This window comes from Cavia porcellus, unplaced genomic scaffold (assembly GCF_034190915.1).
Source record: "Cavia porcellus strain 051 isolate PalLab524CR breed Dunkin Hartley unplaced genomic scaffold, mCavPor4.1 scaffold_2, whole genome shotgun sequence".
NCBI lineage: Eukaryota > Metazoa > Chordata > Mammalia > Rodentia > Caviidae > Cavia > Cavia porcellus.
In genome coordinates this window covers 2,675,154-2,689,671 of record NW_026947485.1, presented here as the reverse complement: position 1 = coordinate 2,689,671, position 14,518 = coordinate 2,675,154, and the positions used below count along the sequence as shown (strand labels likewise).

Below are 14,518 nucleotides of genomic sequence, written 5' to 3'. Positions count from 1 at the left end.
GTAAATGCTATCTATTTGTAGATCCAGTATTGACAATTGAATTTGCAAAACCACAATATGCTACAATGCCCTTTCCCCCAATTATCATAAAAGAAAGAAAAGCTCATTTTCCCCAAAGTAGTTGTCTTACTAATACTCCACTTACTGGTTTACAGAATCCAAATGTTATTCTGATCCTTGCTATTTTCTCTGAAAATTTTAAATCTTCATTCAACATCATACACTCAGGCTCATGGTGGTGCTGAATGTCTGTCATAGTCTCCAAAGGAATTTCCCCATTTTTCTCCGGAATATGTCTTGGAGGTACCCATGGCAGCCTTAGTAACTCCTGCTGGACTCTCACAGGGCTGCTGGCCTGCTCGGCTGTGTCCTCACTGCTCACCGTTCAGCCCTCTGTGGGGCACCTGCTTTGCTGGGCTCCCCACTGCCCACACAGCTGTGCGGTGTCTCTGTCCTTCTGCTCATCGCCCAGCTGCTGCACCACTGTCCACAGCCACTGACCCTCACCCACTGCTCAAAGCCCAGTGCAGGTGAAACCGCCTCTGCTCACCTCAGCCAGTGTCCCCTCGGTTCCATGCCTCATGCTTCAGAACTAGGTGCAGAGTAAATATTGCTGAGCAGGGATGCAGAAGCCTAACCCTGACTTAACCCCCCCAGTCAGACCAATCACTGCATTTCATGTTTCCCACTGCAGGCTGCTGGACTTCCTTTCACAGGCAGGCTCTGGGCTCAGGCACAAGCACCTGACTAGGGCGCCAGCCCTAAACCTCTACACGTGCTCCTAGATCTCTTTCGTGAGCATTGATCCCACCAGAGCCCACGACGGACGTGTGAAGGGATGGATCCAAAGCAGATGTGTTTATTATTCAACAGATATTAGTTTCCGGGCAAGTCACTGTGACTAATGCTGATGTTTTCACCTACACTGAAGTTAGATTTTTGTGTACATTAAGGCTCTTGGAGAGCAGGCATTCCTCCCCAGGAACACCGGGATCTTGCTTCGAACAATACTTCCTATGATTCTGTTAAACACATTTTTTGTGCTCTTGAATCTTTTATCTGAATAAAATTGTTTTTGAGGTCACTTGGACGCTGCCTGGAGGGCTTACGTATTACCGTGGCTTCAGATCTGATGGAGCCGGATAGAAACGTTAAGCCTCGATTACCTCCCTGAATTCTCCCAAATCTGTTTAATAAATGAAAAGTCAATTCCAGAAGGTCTGGTTCGCTCGTTATGCCCTTCCTGTTCACCTCAGTGCTATTCTCATCAGCTCACACCGATTTTCCTCACATTCTCTGTCATTTCCGTGTCTCCAGAGCTGAGATCTCCACACACCTGCACGCTCTGGTCTGACTGCTCCTCCACCCTGGTCCATGACCTCTTTTCTTTTTTTCTCTAAATGCTTTTGCATTTATGATAAGTGCAGTCAGCCACACCTTAGCCACTTAGATAATGACAGATCTTTACAGCTTCTCAGAGCTTCACACGTGTGTATTCAGGACCCGGATATTAGAGCCACCAGTCAGGAACTGCCTGGGTTTCCATGAGAACTCAGTCAGCAGCAGGGCTTCCCTGGCTGTTGGATACAAAGAGATCTGTGACACTGTTGTCACCTCTTCAAGATTCAGGGCAAATGGAGATGCATCCCCTTTTCTCTGGAGATAAGGATTCTCTTCACGTGCTTGTACTTTGTGGAAGGTCAGCTGACACCAAGCATTTTGCAAAGTTTACCATAAAAGGCTCTGAAAATTACTATCATGTTAAAAAAAATCACTGCAATCTCAAGAGGATGGTTTTCTTCCCCTACCTTTCAAAGTTCAGGTGTGCAGTATATTAGACTATATGCACTCCAGTTTTGTCTAACTGCTGTGTCTCATAAAAGTTTTTCTGGTAATTGTGCTTTTATTTGCAGTAAATGATATACTCACAGGCAAAAACACTGTAGTTTAGTTAGCAGATATTAAATGTTTTGCATAAATGCGAGCAGACATCAGCGTGCCAGGTATCTGCACTGTGCTCCCACTGCCCGCTCACCCCAGGCTGTCCTGTTAGCAGCTACACACACGCGATGCTCCCAAGCACTTGAAACGACATGAGTGAGTCAGACGGAGCTAAAATAGACACTTGGACCTCCAAAGGCAGTGTAAAAGTAATGTAAATGTTATCCACAGAACATCCAAGGTCCCCCCGGCTGTCCTCATGCTCAGGGTGCTCCTGCCTTGTCTTCCTGAGTGCTGGGCTTTTGTTCTCCCCACCGTGACTGACTTGAAACAATATTTTGAATATACTGAGTTACATAAAATACATGGTTCTAATTAGTTTTATGTTTATTTTCACTCTTTCTAATGTCGCTACTAGAAAAACTAAGGTTATACATGTGACTCACCTTGTTCCGATACTGGATGTGGGTGCACTTGAAAACCCTTAGGAACATGAAACAGCTGAGTGCGTGCACCCCAGTCCTGCACTAAGAAACCGTGTGACTGGGCCAGGGAAGCCAACCGCAGGGACTCATTCAAGACCGTAAAGAAGGCATGGGTGTGACCATCAGGCGTGCCCTCCTCTACTTATCCGCCCTAAGCCAGTGTCCAACCCAGTCTTACAAATCAGGGTCCTGCTCCATTATGAAACGTATGTTCTGTCCTATGTTTCACACCTCCGGTTAGCTGTCCTTGGTTCTGGCAGACATTGATGATGCCCCTAAGAAGCTGAGCCGTCCTTATCAGGGAAGGAGCTGTGCAGCAGACACACAGACCACATCGCTGGAAGCCAGGGGCCCGCAGACCTGAGGTCATGAGACCAGGACAACACGTGTGCTCAGGTGTGGAAAACAGGAAGAAGCTCCCGTGCCAGAGATCCTCCTTGCGTGTGGCCCGATTGACCTTTACTGTATGTTCTCTAGTGGTGGCTAAGTTTGTAGAACTCTACAGCTAAGAATGTGATCTTCATGCTCTAAAGTAGAAACCAGAAAATCATAAAATAAGTACAATAGCAATGCACGGCAGTGAGGCTGTGTGACAGTGCCCCTGCTGTGCACCCCTGGGATATGGGGATCCAGAAGCTAGGTGTGGGGCTGGCCTGCTACCCTACACAGTGCTCCCGAGCACATTAGTTCCTTTAGCATCACTTCTCTGTCCCAACCAGAACGAGGTCTTTCCTCACCCTGTTCACCTGAGCTGCCCTGTGCCCCTCCTGGGTGGAACACAGCTGGCGAGAGATGAGCCAGCTCTGGTTTACTGTGAGCTCACGAAGTGATAAAGCTCAGCAAAAAAGAACTAAAATGCTCAGATTTTTCAGTTGTGCAGCAGCCTTTCAACAACTGACCATAGTAGCATCACTGCATCACAGAGGCCTTCGGAAAGCTTGACCTTTGTCTGAACACCCCTCCAGGCGGTGGGTGAGCTCCCTGAGCTAGAACACGGAGCTCATGCTCTGCAAGCTGAGAACTGAACGCTAGCATCTCCATTCCTACCTGCCTCTGCACTTCTCACAGCCCACAAAGACTGTCCAAAGGACTTTCATACAATTGAACCAAAAAGTGCTGGGCATGAAATAATATTGATCACATAACTAATGCATATAATAAATATTCAGGCCAGTGAAATCAATACATCAGATGGTGATAAGAAATAGTTTTAAATGGGTTTAGGGGATGGTAGCTTGAAGTTTTAGAACATTTCTTTTTTGTTATTTACTTACTTATTTTTGCCAGTTCCGAATCTTAATTATCTAGCCTATTTCTAATCATAACACTGGGCTCCTTTCTCTGCTGGAGTTGACCACTTCTACAATCTATTTTTGAGAAATAATCTTACTGATAGCATTTAGAGATTTGAACTCTAATAGTTCAAGTGAAACACATTGGTAACCTAAGTTCTCAGAATTTATGAACTGTGGTGACTCCTGAAACAAACTGCAGATCATGTTAATTTCAATTTGAAGTACATGGCAGCCTTGTTTATGAGCATAGCAAGTTAGAGAGTCTGATCTTTAACATGATTCAAGTATTCAGAACATTAGGAAAGAGAAGCCTGGCCAACCCCAGGGCTCATCCCGCCTGCCTTTGCTCAGGTTGGCGGGGGAAGGAAGTTAGCTCTCTAGGGGAGGTCGCGTGGGCCAGAACGGAGCTGCCCACCGGTGATCCCCACTCGTCACCCAGGTCCATTTATTACAAAGAAACACAGAAGCGTATGCTTGACCTCAGGGAGGTGGAACAGTGCCCCCGCCCCAGGGCAGCTCCTCGTTATTGCACCAACATATCTGAAATTCTCAGCATTCTACTTCTTAGAAATCAGCTTGGCTCCACTGAACCAAAGAGCAAAATAATTGAGAGTGATCACTGATTGGAAGGGGCTGGATTAGATGTATCGGTGAGCTGCCGCCACACCCCCTCTACCTAAATAACTCGGTGGCCCTGGGGATTGCTCCTGAGAGCATTCAATTCCAAGTTTTGCAGAAGAGCAGATTCCTGTTCTAGGTAGAAATGAAAAGAACAGACCAACCACTTTATTTCACGCACAGATATATTGGTTGTCATTGCAGAAGTGACCTTAGAGATAGCCATTAAGCCTCCCTGCATTTCTGAGTGTCCCTTTGCTTCCATCATAAATTGAGATCATGACATTATGAGAGTATTTATAGAGTTAATAATTTCCCGCTCTCATCTGGGTCTTTCTTTCTTTAAATTTCCTGCCAGGACTCAGAAGAGGCCCATTTGGAATTTGAGAAAATATCCAGAGACTTTTTTCAAGAAGCTAAACTCTTCCTCCATTCATACTTCTATTTTTATTAACAGATGTAAATTTGAAGGGGAAATATCATGTACTATAAGCCTTGTGGGAATAGTCTGCCTCTTAAGGATGACTTTCAGTTTTCATCGAAACAGCACAGATCCTGAGAGCCTCAGCCCAGAGCGCATCTGTGCCCTCATCTGCACAAGTCCTGGGTGAGCCCTGCGAGCACTTTACAGTAGACACACAGATGTGTGCGGAGTAGATGACCTCACTGCAGATATCTGCGGTGTCAAGTGCTATTGGCAGATGCCCAAGAATTGATTGACACACATCCTCCAGAAGTGGAGTTAATTAATATGTCCACCAATTCCCAAATGGACCAGAGGAAACAGAAATCTGTTTAATACGGCAATCAATGACATACTGTGTGTGGCCAAAGCCGTTCACTTTGCAGGCGCACTAGGTTGAGAATATGCTATTCCAGAGTGCACACATTGCTTTTAAAAAGCAGGAAGGGAAAAAGAAGCCTATTTTCACAACTAGAACACTAAGCTTGGAGGCACTTGGTAATTGTTTTATTAATACTTGAATGAAAGTGTTAATTTTCTCTCACAAGTTCCAAAGAGATTAAGTAATAAAGGAAGACTTAATTTGCTTCAAAAGTAAACTGAAGTCTTCTTGAAGTCTATTTTTATGGCATTTTGGCACCTAGGTGTCAAGTTCAAAGTCTTATAGTTTAACAATGGTGTAAAGACAAAGTTATTTGTTATATATGACTAGATAAATACTTTTAAAAACGAACTCATGTTTCATTATTTCATTTTATGGGCCAAGGTTAGCAAATATACATGCAATTCCTGAACTAGAACTTAGGAGTCAAGTGTGCCTACCTGAAAATGCCCTTCGCTGGTAAAAGTTGGTGTGTACGAAGTTCAGGAGAGCTCAGGAACTCTCCCTGGATCCAGCCTGACTGTAGCTTGGCTTCTTATTTATCCAAGCTCTCTTCACTGCCATTCTTTCCCTGATGCTATGAAGCACGTATTGTCCCTTTTGTTCAACTGCACAAGCGGCATAATCTTTTAAAGCCAAAGGTAGTGGTTTAAGTACCGGCACAGATCAATTTAAACCAGGTTGTTTCATAGAGCAGCTTAAGCACTGAAAATTAAACTTGATGTAGTCAGACAAGCTATCTTGATAATATCTTTTCCAGAATTTCCTAGATTGCCTGTCTAGACTGTTCCCAATCCCCCAGGTAATTGCATAATCATCTTCCTCCTGACTTCCTCAACAGTCTGGAACGGCATCTCCCAATTTACAGTTGCTGTGCAAATCAAAGTCATCCAGCTTCTGAAAGAGGACCTGCCTCGAGGGGTCTGAGCTTCAGAATCTCAGGAAAACACCCTCCTCCTGTCTGCCCCACCGGGGCTCGGGGCTCGGATGGGAAGCTCCATTGCATCCTTGTCCCTGCCGTGGAAGAGACCTGGACAGCAGGAGTGCATGTCTCCAGCCCACCGCCCACCCGAGGGCAGCCACGCCTGGCTGAAGGCAGCATGGGTGAGCGACTGCATCAGACAGAGAGTCCAAGAAGGAAAGAAAATCATGGGGAAGTATGAAAAGGCAGGGTCAGCTTATGACTTTTGTTGTAAATGGCCATGGAGAGCCGCAGCCTCAAATTTTCACTAAAGGGAAGGCGGATAAGGGCAGAGTTCCCCTCCCCAAGGAGCAGCCAGTGCCACCATTTTACAGCCTCTTATGAAGTGAGAGGCACCTCAGTTAGGTGACAATTATGTGCAAGAAAAACAGCAGCAGCTGACAGCCAGGGGGCATTTGCATTTTCTTATATTAATCGTCCTTCTTCAGCTTGGCCAAACTAGTAGCCAGTGCTTGACCCTCACAGCAGATATAAGATCTATTTTCCTCACAACTTCCCAGATCACAAACAGGGAAAACAAACGCTGAGCTCCAGGTCCAGCAGTTTGTCCTGAGCTGTGTTGGAGCAAAGCCCAGTGCTGGGATTAGGGCCGTCTCCACAGCAGGCACATGCGAGCTGGAGGACTGGGACAGGGAGCGGCAGGAAGAGAGTCCCTCCTTAGAAACTGAGGATATGGAGGACGGGGAAGCTCTGCTTTATATTTTTTAGTTCTGACGCACATTATGAGACAGACGCAGAGAGGCTGAGTAGCGTCCACTGCTCTGCCTTTGGTACACTGTGATACCAGAATCCCGCTCCTCCACTCTTCAGGGCTGGAAGCTGAACATTTCTGACTGCGGACGGGCAGAGAACCTGCAATACAGCGTGGGCAGCCTGGGCCCACATTCAGAACACCAGACTGCAGAGGTGACCGGTGAAGGGGGCAGGGAAGCGGGCGTTTAGACAGGAGGCGAGAGAGACATTATGTGTATAAATCCCAGGCCCACATGCACGAACTTATTCCTAACATCAACAATGGACAAGGAGCACATGCAGGACCTGAGCATTGCTTTTCATTTAGATACGTCAGGGAAGGCAGTAAATGTGGCTGGGAGATTCAGAGGAGAGGAAGAAGAGAAGGAGGAGGAGGAAAAGAGGAGGAGGAAGACAGAGGAGGAAGAGGAAGAAGAGAAGGAGGAGGAGGAAGGACACGGTGGGTATAAGCTGGGGACAGCCAACGGGGGACACCTTGGGGAAGCTTGTTCAGGCTCCCAGGCTCGCTGGGAAACAGTCAGGACTGAGTTTCACTGAGATGACACCCAGTCTGGAAGGGGCTATGTGTGCACCTCTCTAGGACATCTTAGGAAACTGAGGGAGAGACCCTCCAGTTACACTCATAACCGTTGGCAGATGTGAAAATCAGAGCTGATGTTCACAATTCCAGAAATGCTTCCTGACCAAATCCTTTCTTTGCTGGGTGTTTATGAATTTCAATTTGGAAAAAAAATTCTGTCACAAATGATTTTCTCAACACATGAACACTTTTGTTCTTCTTAGCTTTGAATGCCACAAACTATCAAATGATTTCTAGATGAGGGTGATAGATAACCCTAAGTCGCCAAATTATTTTTGACATTAGCTCTGTTTCTTTCTTATTAATTTTTGTTTAACTTTGCCTAACAATAAAATCCCGTCACTAATTTTCTATGCCAAAACCTCTTTAAAAGCAGTAGGTAAATTTATACTTTTTTCATTTCTATTCCAAAATAATAACTAAACCTACAACAAGAACACTGGGCACCAGGGTGAACGCCTTGAGTACAGACCTCTGGGCACACACAGGCTCCTTCTCCAGCCCCGCAGAAGGGACCAGTGGCCGGTGGCCTCTGCTGGCTGAAGGTGGGTGTGGGGAGCTGGCAGGGTACAAATGAAGGTGACAGCAGCACACTCAGCCCAGGGCATCTGTTGCCCCCGCAGAACAGAGCAGGCTGGACTCTGCAAGCCAGTGGGAAACCAATGCTTCCCTCCTCCTGTCCTCCTCCCCACGGCTACTGTTGACTGGTGCCCTCATTTTTGTATTCACACATCAAAATTAACAGCAGCATCTGAATTTGAAGTTGTGCTGCTGAACACAGAAGCTAGACGGGCTGCAGGGATTAGTAAGGAAGCCTTTGCACGGGAAGGATCCTGGGCAAATACTGTTATTAAAAGCCAGCTTTACCTCAGGATGATGTCCAACTTCAATGTAGGTGCAAATTGGGTGAAATGCCCCGGTTCCGCAGGCGTACAAGTGAGTCTGATTGTAGGCCTTCAGCACCTTGATGAAATTAGCACATTCTTTCTGCGAGACAAAAGAAAGGCAAGCCGTGAGTGAGTTCCGCTGCCAGGCTGAGGTCTCCTCTGGGCCCGGCATGATCGGGCAGGTTCCTCCCGCACCGTCTCAGGCAGCAAGGGCTGATTTCTGATTGCCTTGCTTTGACACTGTTCTAACCTTTTGCATTAAACTCATGTAGAATTTCTTATTTTGGGGGACACGAATGCAGCATGTCCTTCCATAACTGTTTCACTGAAACTGCTTCTGACTTAGATAAAAGAGGAATAAAAGTTAGGTAACCAATAATCACCAGAGAGTCTTGCAGAAAAGAAGACAATAAATTATGTACACAACAAATTACTAAACAAGATCATGGTGAAAATTTCCCTGCAAAAGTTAAAATATGAGTTTAATTTTAGAAAGAGAAAACAAAAACAAAAGATGCTATAAGTTTATATTAAGCATAAAGTTTAAGCATTTTTAGTAACCCATTTTGAAAAATTTTAAGTAAATGTATGCTAAATAATAAAAGATACATACATGGGCAATTTCTCTTGTTATTGGCCTAGAATTTCTTCATCATTATTTCTTCTTCTATATTCACTTGAAATTAAGCATCCAATATAGAACTATAAATGAAGATAAGGTTTGAAAGCAGGGTCGGCAAACCCAGGGGCCCGCGCTGGTCCTGGTATTTCCCCATGTGCTGTGCCCCTCAGGCGGCTCCCTAGGAACCCTGGCCTTCTGCGTGCAAGCCCAGTGCATTTGCACTTAGGTCATCAGGTGAAGTTTGTGTGACTCAGATGATCTATAATTTAAATATGGTTCCATGTGACATTTCTGTTCCAGTTTTGTGACTGGTGAGTTTGTTCTTAACTCTTTTGGCCCCCAAAATAAACACAAGTAGAATAATTGGCATTTAAATTCAAGGAACTGAGGGCCATCATTTATTTTTCTGGGATGAAGCCTGACATTCTTTCAAGCATGTTGTGTTGAAGTTGAATTTGGCCTGTTTAAAGTAAAACACAAAAGGTCCAAGCTGTGATTCCTTGTGCTTTCTTAACAGTGAGTAAGCAGTTCCTTTTTCCCCTCTTGAGGTGGGGGTGGGGTGTAAATAAACACAGTTTCATCAATTTTGGTCAAATAGATCCTGAATCTTTCTTTCACCTGGTAAGGCAGTACAACACATGAATTAGGCTCTGCAATCAGTTGCTATTGCAAGTTGTTCTGTGAGAGGGATAAAATGTCCCAGCTTGAAGGTAACTGATGCTTTTTCATTAGTCACTTTGAACAAGGCCCATGCTGGGTAAAACTGTCAAACAGTTGCAGCCTAACTTGCATTACTCTGGGCAACAAAGTCTTCATTCTGTAACAACCTCTCTCCTGCCCCCAGAGGACAGGGCCTGAGGAAGGAGCTTGTGAAAGGGAAACATCTGATAAACTCATTTACAAATGAGGCATTCATCTACCCACGGATGTACTTGTGCTCCCTAAAAGATTCTGCCATTTGAAGAGAAGCTCTTGTCAGAAAAGCCTTCCTTTGGAACATGTGGGTGGCCAAAGGCTCCACTTTTCCATAGCCACGGTTATTGCTCATTGTAGGCTCAACGTTAGAGTATTCAAGAGGACAAGTACTGAGTTCAGCACTGCATGCCAGCACCGAGTCATTGGCTGTGGGTACATGGATAGCAAATGGGTATTCTGATGCATAATAACAGAGGGTGCAGATGGATGCCTGCTCATCTTAGAAGAGAGGACGGCTTTGGCTTATCGGTCTTGCCTGCAGAGATACACGTGTGACTGTATTCATAAACCCAAGCTCTCTGCTGCCAGCATTATCACACAAGTGCCTCCTAGAGGCTGAGAATGCGTCTTCATTCTCTGCGTTCAAGAAGGTGAAGACCTTATGAGCACCAATACTACCGAGCCCAAAGGAGACCTCATGCCATCTCTGCAGCTGGCTGTAACTGTAACGCTGTGGAGTCTGGGGCACCTTTTTGCTTATAGCTTAGATAGCTCATTAGCAATTTATCAGTGACTGGTTCTGACCTTCTAAGTAAACAGGCAGATAACAATTAATGCAAGAAAATCCCTTCCAGCTCAAGCCACGGGATTGGACCACACTGACCGTCAACATTTCAGTTTGTTCTCTGTTAACTCTGAAGAAGGACTCCCCATCCTACACAGCCATCCTGCAGAGCCCCTGGAAGGAAATCAGTGGCAGGGCTCTAGCTGCGAGACCTGGCCAGGACTCTGGGCAAAGCTGATAACAAGGAGTCTGTCCTTCCACAGGGCCCGGACCGCCCTGCTGGCCTCCGGCCTGGCCCGGCTTCCTCCTTCCCACTAAGCGCTGCCAGCAGGTCATGTTCCTGCGGTGCCCAGGGGCGACCTCCATATTACTTTGAAAGCGAAAGTTGATGCAAATAGAATGGGGAGAAATTTCTTGGGCTGAGACGGGGAAAAGATGGTTGAAAACAAACAAAAGAAGGAAAGGAAATACTTTCAAAATTGGTTAAAATAGCTAGGAGGAGGATCAGCTACAACAATGGGGGAGGAAGGGATGGAAAGAACTGGATGGAGAAGAACCGAAAACTTGGAAGAGACATGTTAGGAGGATTTGTTCTTGAGAGAAAGCCCGCAGAACAGAGTATCAATCCTGCCCTTCATTCGCCTCCCTTCCCGCGGGCGGCTGCCAAGGGCTGTGAGTGTTCCAAAACAGGATATTCCTTTTATTTGGGAGCAACTTGGATGTTCCTCTAAACAAGAAGGAAGCGTGGCAGAAAGAGGAAACGCACTTCACACATTTCTGCTCAGGGGAGACAGAAGACGAGTGTTTCTGACCTTTTCCTGAACCGTGACGTGTCTTCAGACTCGGAATATAATGCACTTTCTGGCATTAAGCTACAGCCCGCTCTCCTCGGCCCTGGCGGATTTACAGCGCAATAAAGACCATCAGCTCACAGTGAATTCATTTCTCAGGCCTGAACCTTTCTGGAATCCGAGCTGATGCACAGAGGAGGTTAGCCACAAGGTGGCTCCCCCGGGGTCGGGCAAGCATGCTGACCTCTGGTTTGACTGAATCACTCTCCAGGTGAGCAGCAGGATGAAGGATTAGTTCAGAATAAAAGCAAGGACAGCTATGACAGGGACGAAAGGCCACACCGGAGGAGCAGTGACTTACTGTCCACAGTGATGAGCCAGGTGCACGCAGGTTTTCAAGGTTTCCTCACCTTTGAGATCGAATGGCGAGAGGAAACACACATAAACTTATTAGGCTAAAAAGAGATACCTAACTGAGATATCTATGATCGGAAGAGGCTGCAGGAGCCAGGTTTGCAGAGCGATTCACAAACAAACATTCGAGAGCTGCAGCGCTGATTAGACCTCTCGGCACAGACTTTCCCGGATGGTTACAAAAATAAAATACACCCATCTGTCAAAACAACTGCTCCCTGCGTGGAAATCACAACAGAATCGAGGTGTTTTGAGCTAACTTCCGCTAATCACGCTTTCTGCAAAAGAAGATAATGTACCTCCAATTCCAGCGACCTCCTTCAGCATTCTTAAATTATGGGGGGCACAGTGAAATTCTGCTCTGTCAGGAAGGAGGGACACAGAGAGACTGGGAACAGGAACCATCACTGTTCAGATATTTTCTGTCCATGATTAAACCAAACAACTTGTTCTGGTCCAGCTATGAAACAGTCCAGAATGAATGGGCAGAGGATGGCATCGCCTCAGATCAGTGAGAATCCATCCACCAAAAAATGGAAAAGCAAAACCCCTCCCTCATTAGGAGTTCACGTGCAAATGTTTCCACGTATGCTCTAGCAGCTGGGAAGGCAGAGGAAACCTTTTCTATCTTATGGGTGGACACGTTTCTGCATGAAAATCCATTAATAGGCTTAATTCCTGAAGTTCATCTGTCGACTCTCTTACGCTCTGGTCAATTTGCTTGGCAAGCGGCTGAAGGCGGCCTCTTTGTGCCACAGCAGTATCCCCGAGATTGCCGCTGTCACTCAGGCCGCCTCCCTCTGTGCAAGCTGCTTCCGACTCATCTGGCAATCCTGGTTTGTCTTTTCCTTTTCACACTGTGTGGTTACATTCCTCGACCTGATTACCCATCATCCGTCTTCTGGTACTTCAGAGATCACTAAAAAACACCGGGAATCTCTCCTTCAGACAGGTGTATCTGAAAACTAACATACTAACATGTTCTCCTCATCATAATGGTGGACTTGTACCTGAAGTTTTTTGCACACCACCTTTTAAAATGGTTAATAGACAAAAATAAATAAATGGTAAATAGGCCATTCTGGCTGTCGAGGGACATTTTTCTTTACCACTGATGCTAATAGAATGATAAACAAAAGTAGATCTTTCTACCTTCATGCTTTTTGCTTTTAATTTCAGAGATTAAAAAATACTGATTTAATGAGAACCATAAAGTCAGGATTGTTTCTTTGCTGGTTATCTAGGCTTACGAACATAGGCACGTTGATTTAACTGCTGCCGTTAGACTGGTGGTAACTGGAAAGGCAGTGCCACAGTGGCCTGAATGGTGTCACAGAGTAAATGATAACTCTCTGTCCAAGGTTCCTGAGTAATTTTACTTTCTCATTTTAGTTACATGCTCAATTTGACTACTCCTCACCTCTAGATTGACTATTCTGACTATTGACTAGTCAATAGATTTACTATTCTGAAGTTGTAGAACTTGAGATTCTAAACAATGTTTTCTTTCACATTACTTAAACATTCCGGTGTGGTTGAAAGCCTGTACATACAAGGCTCTGTGGACCTTGATATCAGTGAGCATGGCCAGTGCCGTCCTGCTCTTCCCTCCTGCTGCTCAGAGTTCCATGTGGACAAGAGGAACTTGTCCTTCTGTTTACAGTTATACCCTCTTTCATATGGCATTATCATCTAATTGATCATCATATTTGTGCCATTAATTGGTACTTGATTATAGTTCCTTATAAGTTAGTAATACAAGATTTCTTCATTTCGTATTCCACTGAATGAATGCAGATAATTTTTAAAAATTACATGAAGTCTGCCTAAATATTTTTCTTGTGAAATCAGATGCTAAGGTTTGTATCTAGAGATCCTCCAAGCGCCTCATGCAGGGATGGACACAGCTCCTGGGAGGTGACTGGGCCATGGGGCTCCTGGCAGATTGCTGTCATGAGCTGGGGTCTGGTGGGAAGGGGCAGCCCATGGTGGTGCGGCTTGGAAGGTTCCTCTCACTCCGGCTTCCCGTCCTTCGGGTCCCGAGCAGCTCTTCTCTTCTGCTGTGCCATCCTGCCTTGGACCCAGCCAGCCGTGAACTGAGCTGAAAACTAGTAAAACAACCTCAGAGTCCGGAAGAACACAGCGGATAGATAGCAGCAGTTTGGAGGCTCTCTGAGAAACCGCACTTGAAATCCAGGAATGGTGCCGGGCAGGAAGTCCTAGGCAAGGGGGGATATTCTTTGCCAACCCAGGAAAGAACTAAATTAAGAGAAACCAACTGGAAATGCAATTCCGGTGATACAGCAGGAACAGATAAGGTCTCAGCACAGAAGCCGGACCCCGTGCCACTGGAAACTGTGATTTGAATTTCCTGCAGTCACTGCTGCTTCCTGGTCGCACTGCAGGGAGAGAGGTGCAAAGGCTCTGAGAGTGGGAAGCGTTGAATGGAGTTAGGAACGGGACTGGCCGGGTGCCCTGCATCGACCTGCGGTGAGTGAGTGGATCGGGACCCTTCCATAGAGAAGGAGGCTTCAGCAGAGGACATACTCGGACTGGGCAGACTTCCCAGAACAAGATGCTGCAGTGACTTCAGTCACATATCCCCCTCTCAAGCAGGATTGGCCTGGCCTGCGAGACGCCGCTGGCTGAGACCCAGTAAGCTAGCCTAACCCAGGTCCCAGCGCCTGGAGGTGCACCCTAGTGGTGAAGCCTTCGGTAGGTTGACCTGGAGGGGCGGGCCTGGCACAGACTGCCCTGGTCTGTGTCTCCCTGGTGCGCTGCGGTGGGCGGGAACACCTAGCTGGCACAATTCAAACAGACTGTGG

At 46.2% G+C, this 14,518-nt stretch overlaps 1 protein-coding gene across 3 annotated transcripts in view; it reads right to left on the bottom strand.

Annotated features, from left to right (window-relative positions):
• Sema3a (semaphorin 3A) overlaps positions 1-14,518 on the bottom strand; it is a 427,345-nt gene that overhangs the window by 113,419 nt on the left and 299,408 nt on the right. For all 3 annotated transcript variants that reach the window (XM_003469818.5, XM_063237438.1, XM_063237422.1), the window contains one exon: positions 8,367-8,486. In XM_003469818.5, the coding sequence (XP_003469866.2) occupies positions 8,367-8,486 (120 nt within the window). The remainder of the gene's footprint in view (positions 1-8,366; positions 8,487-14,518) is intronic.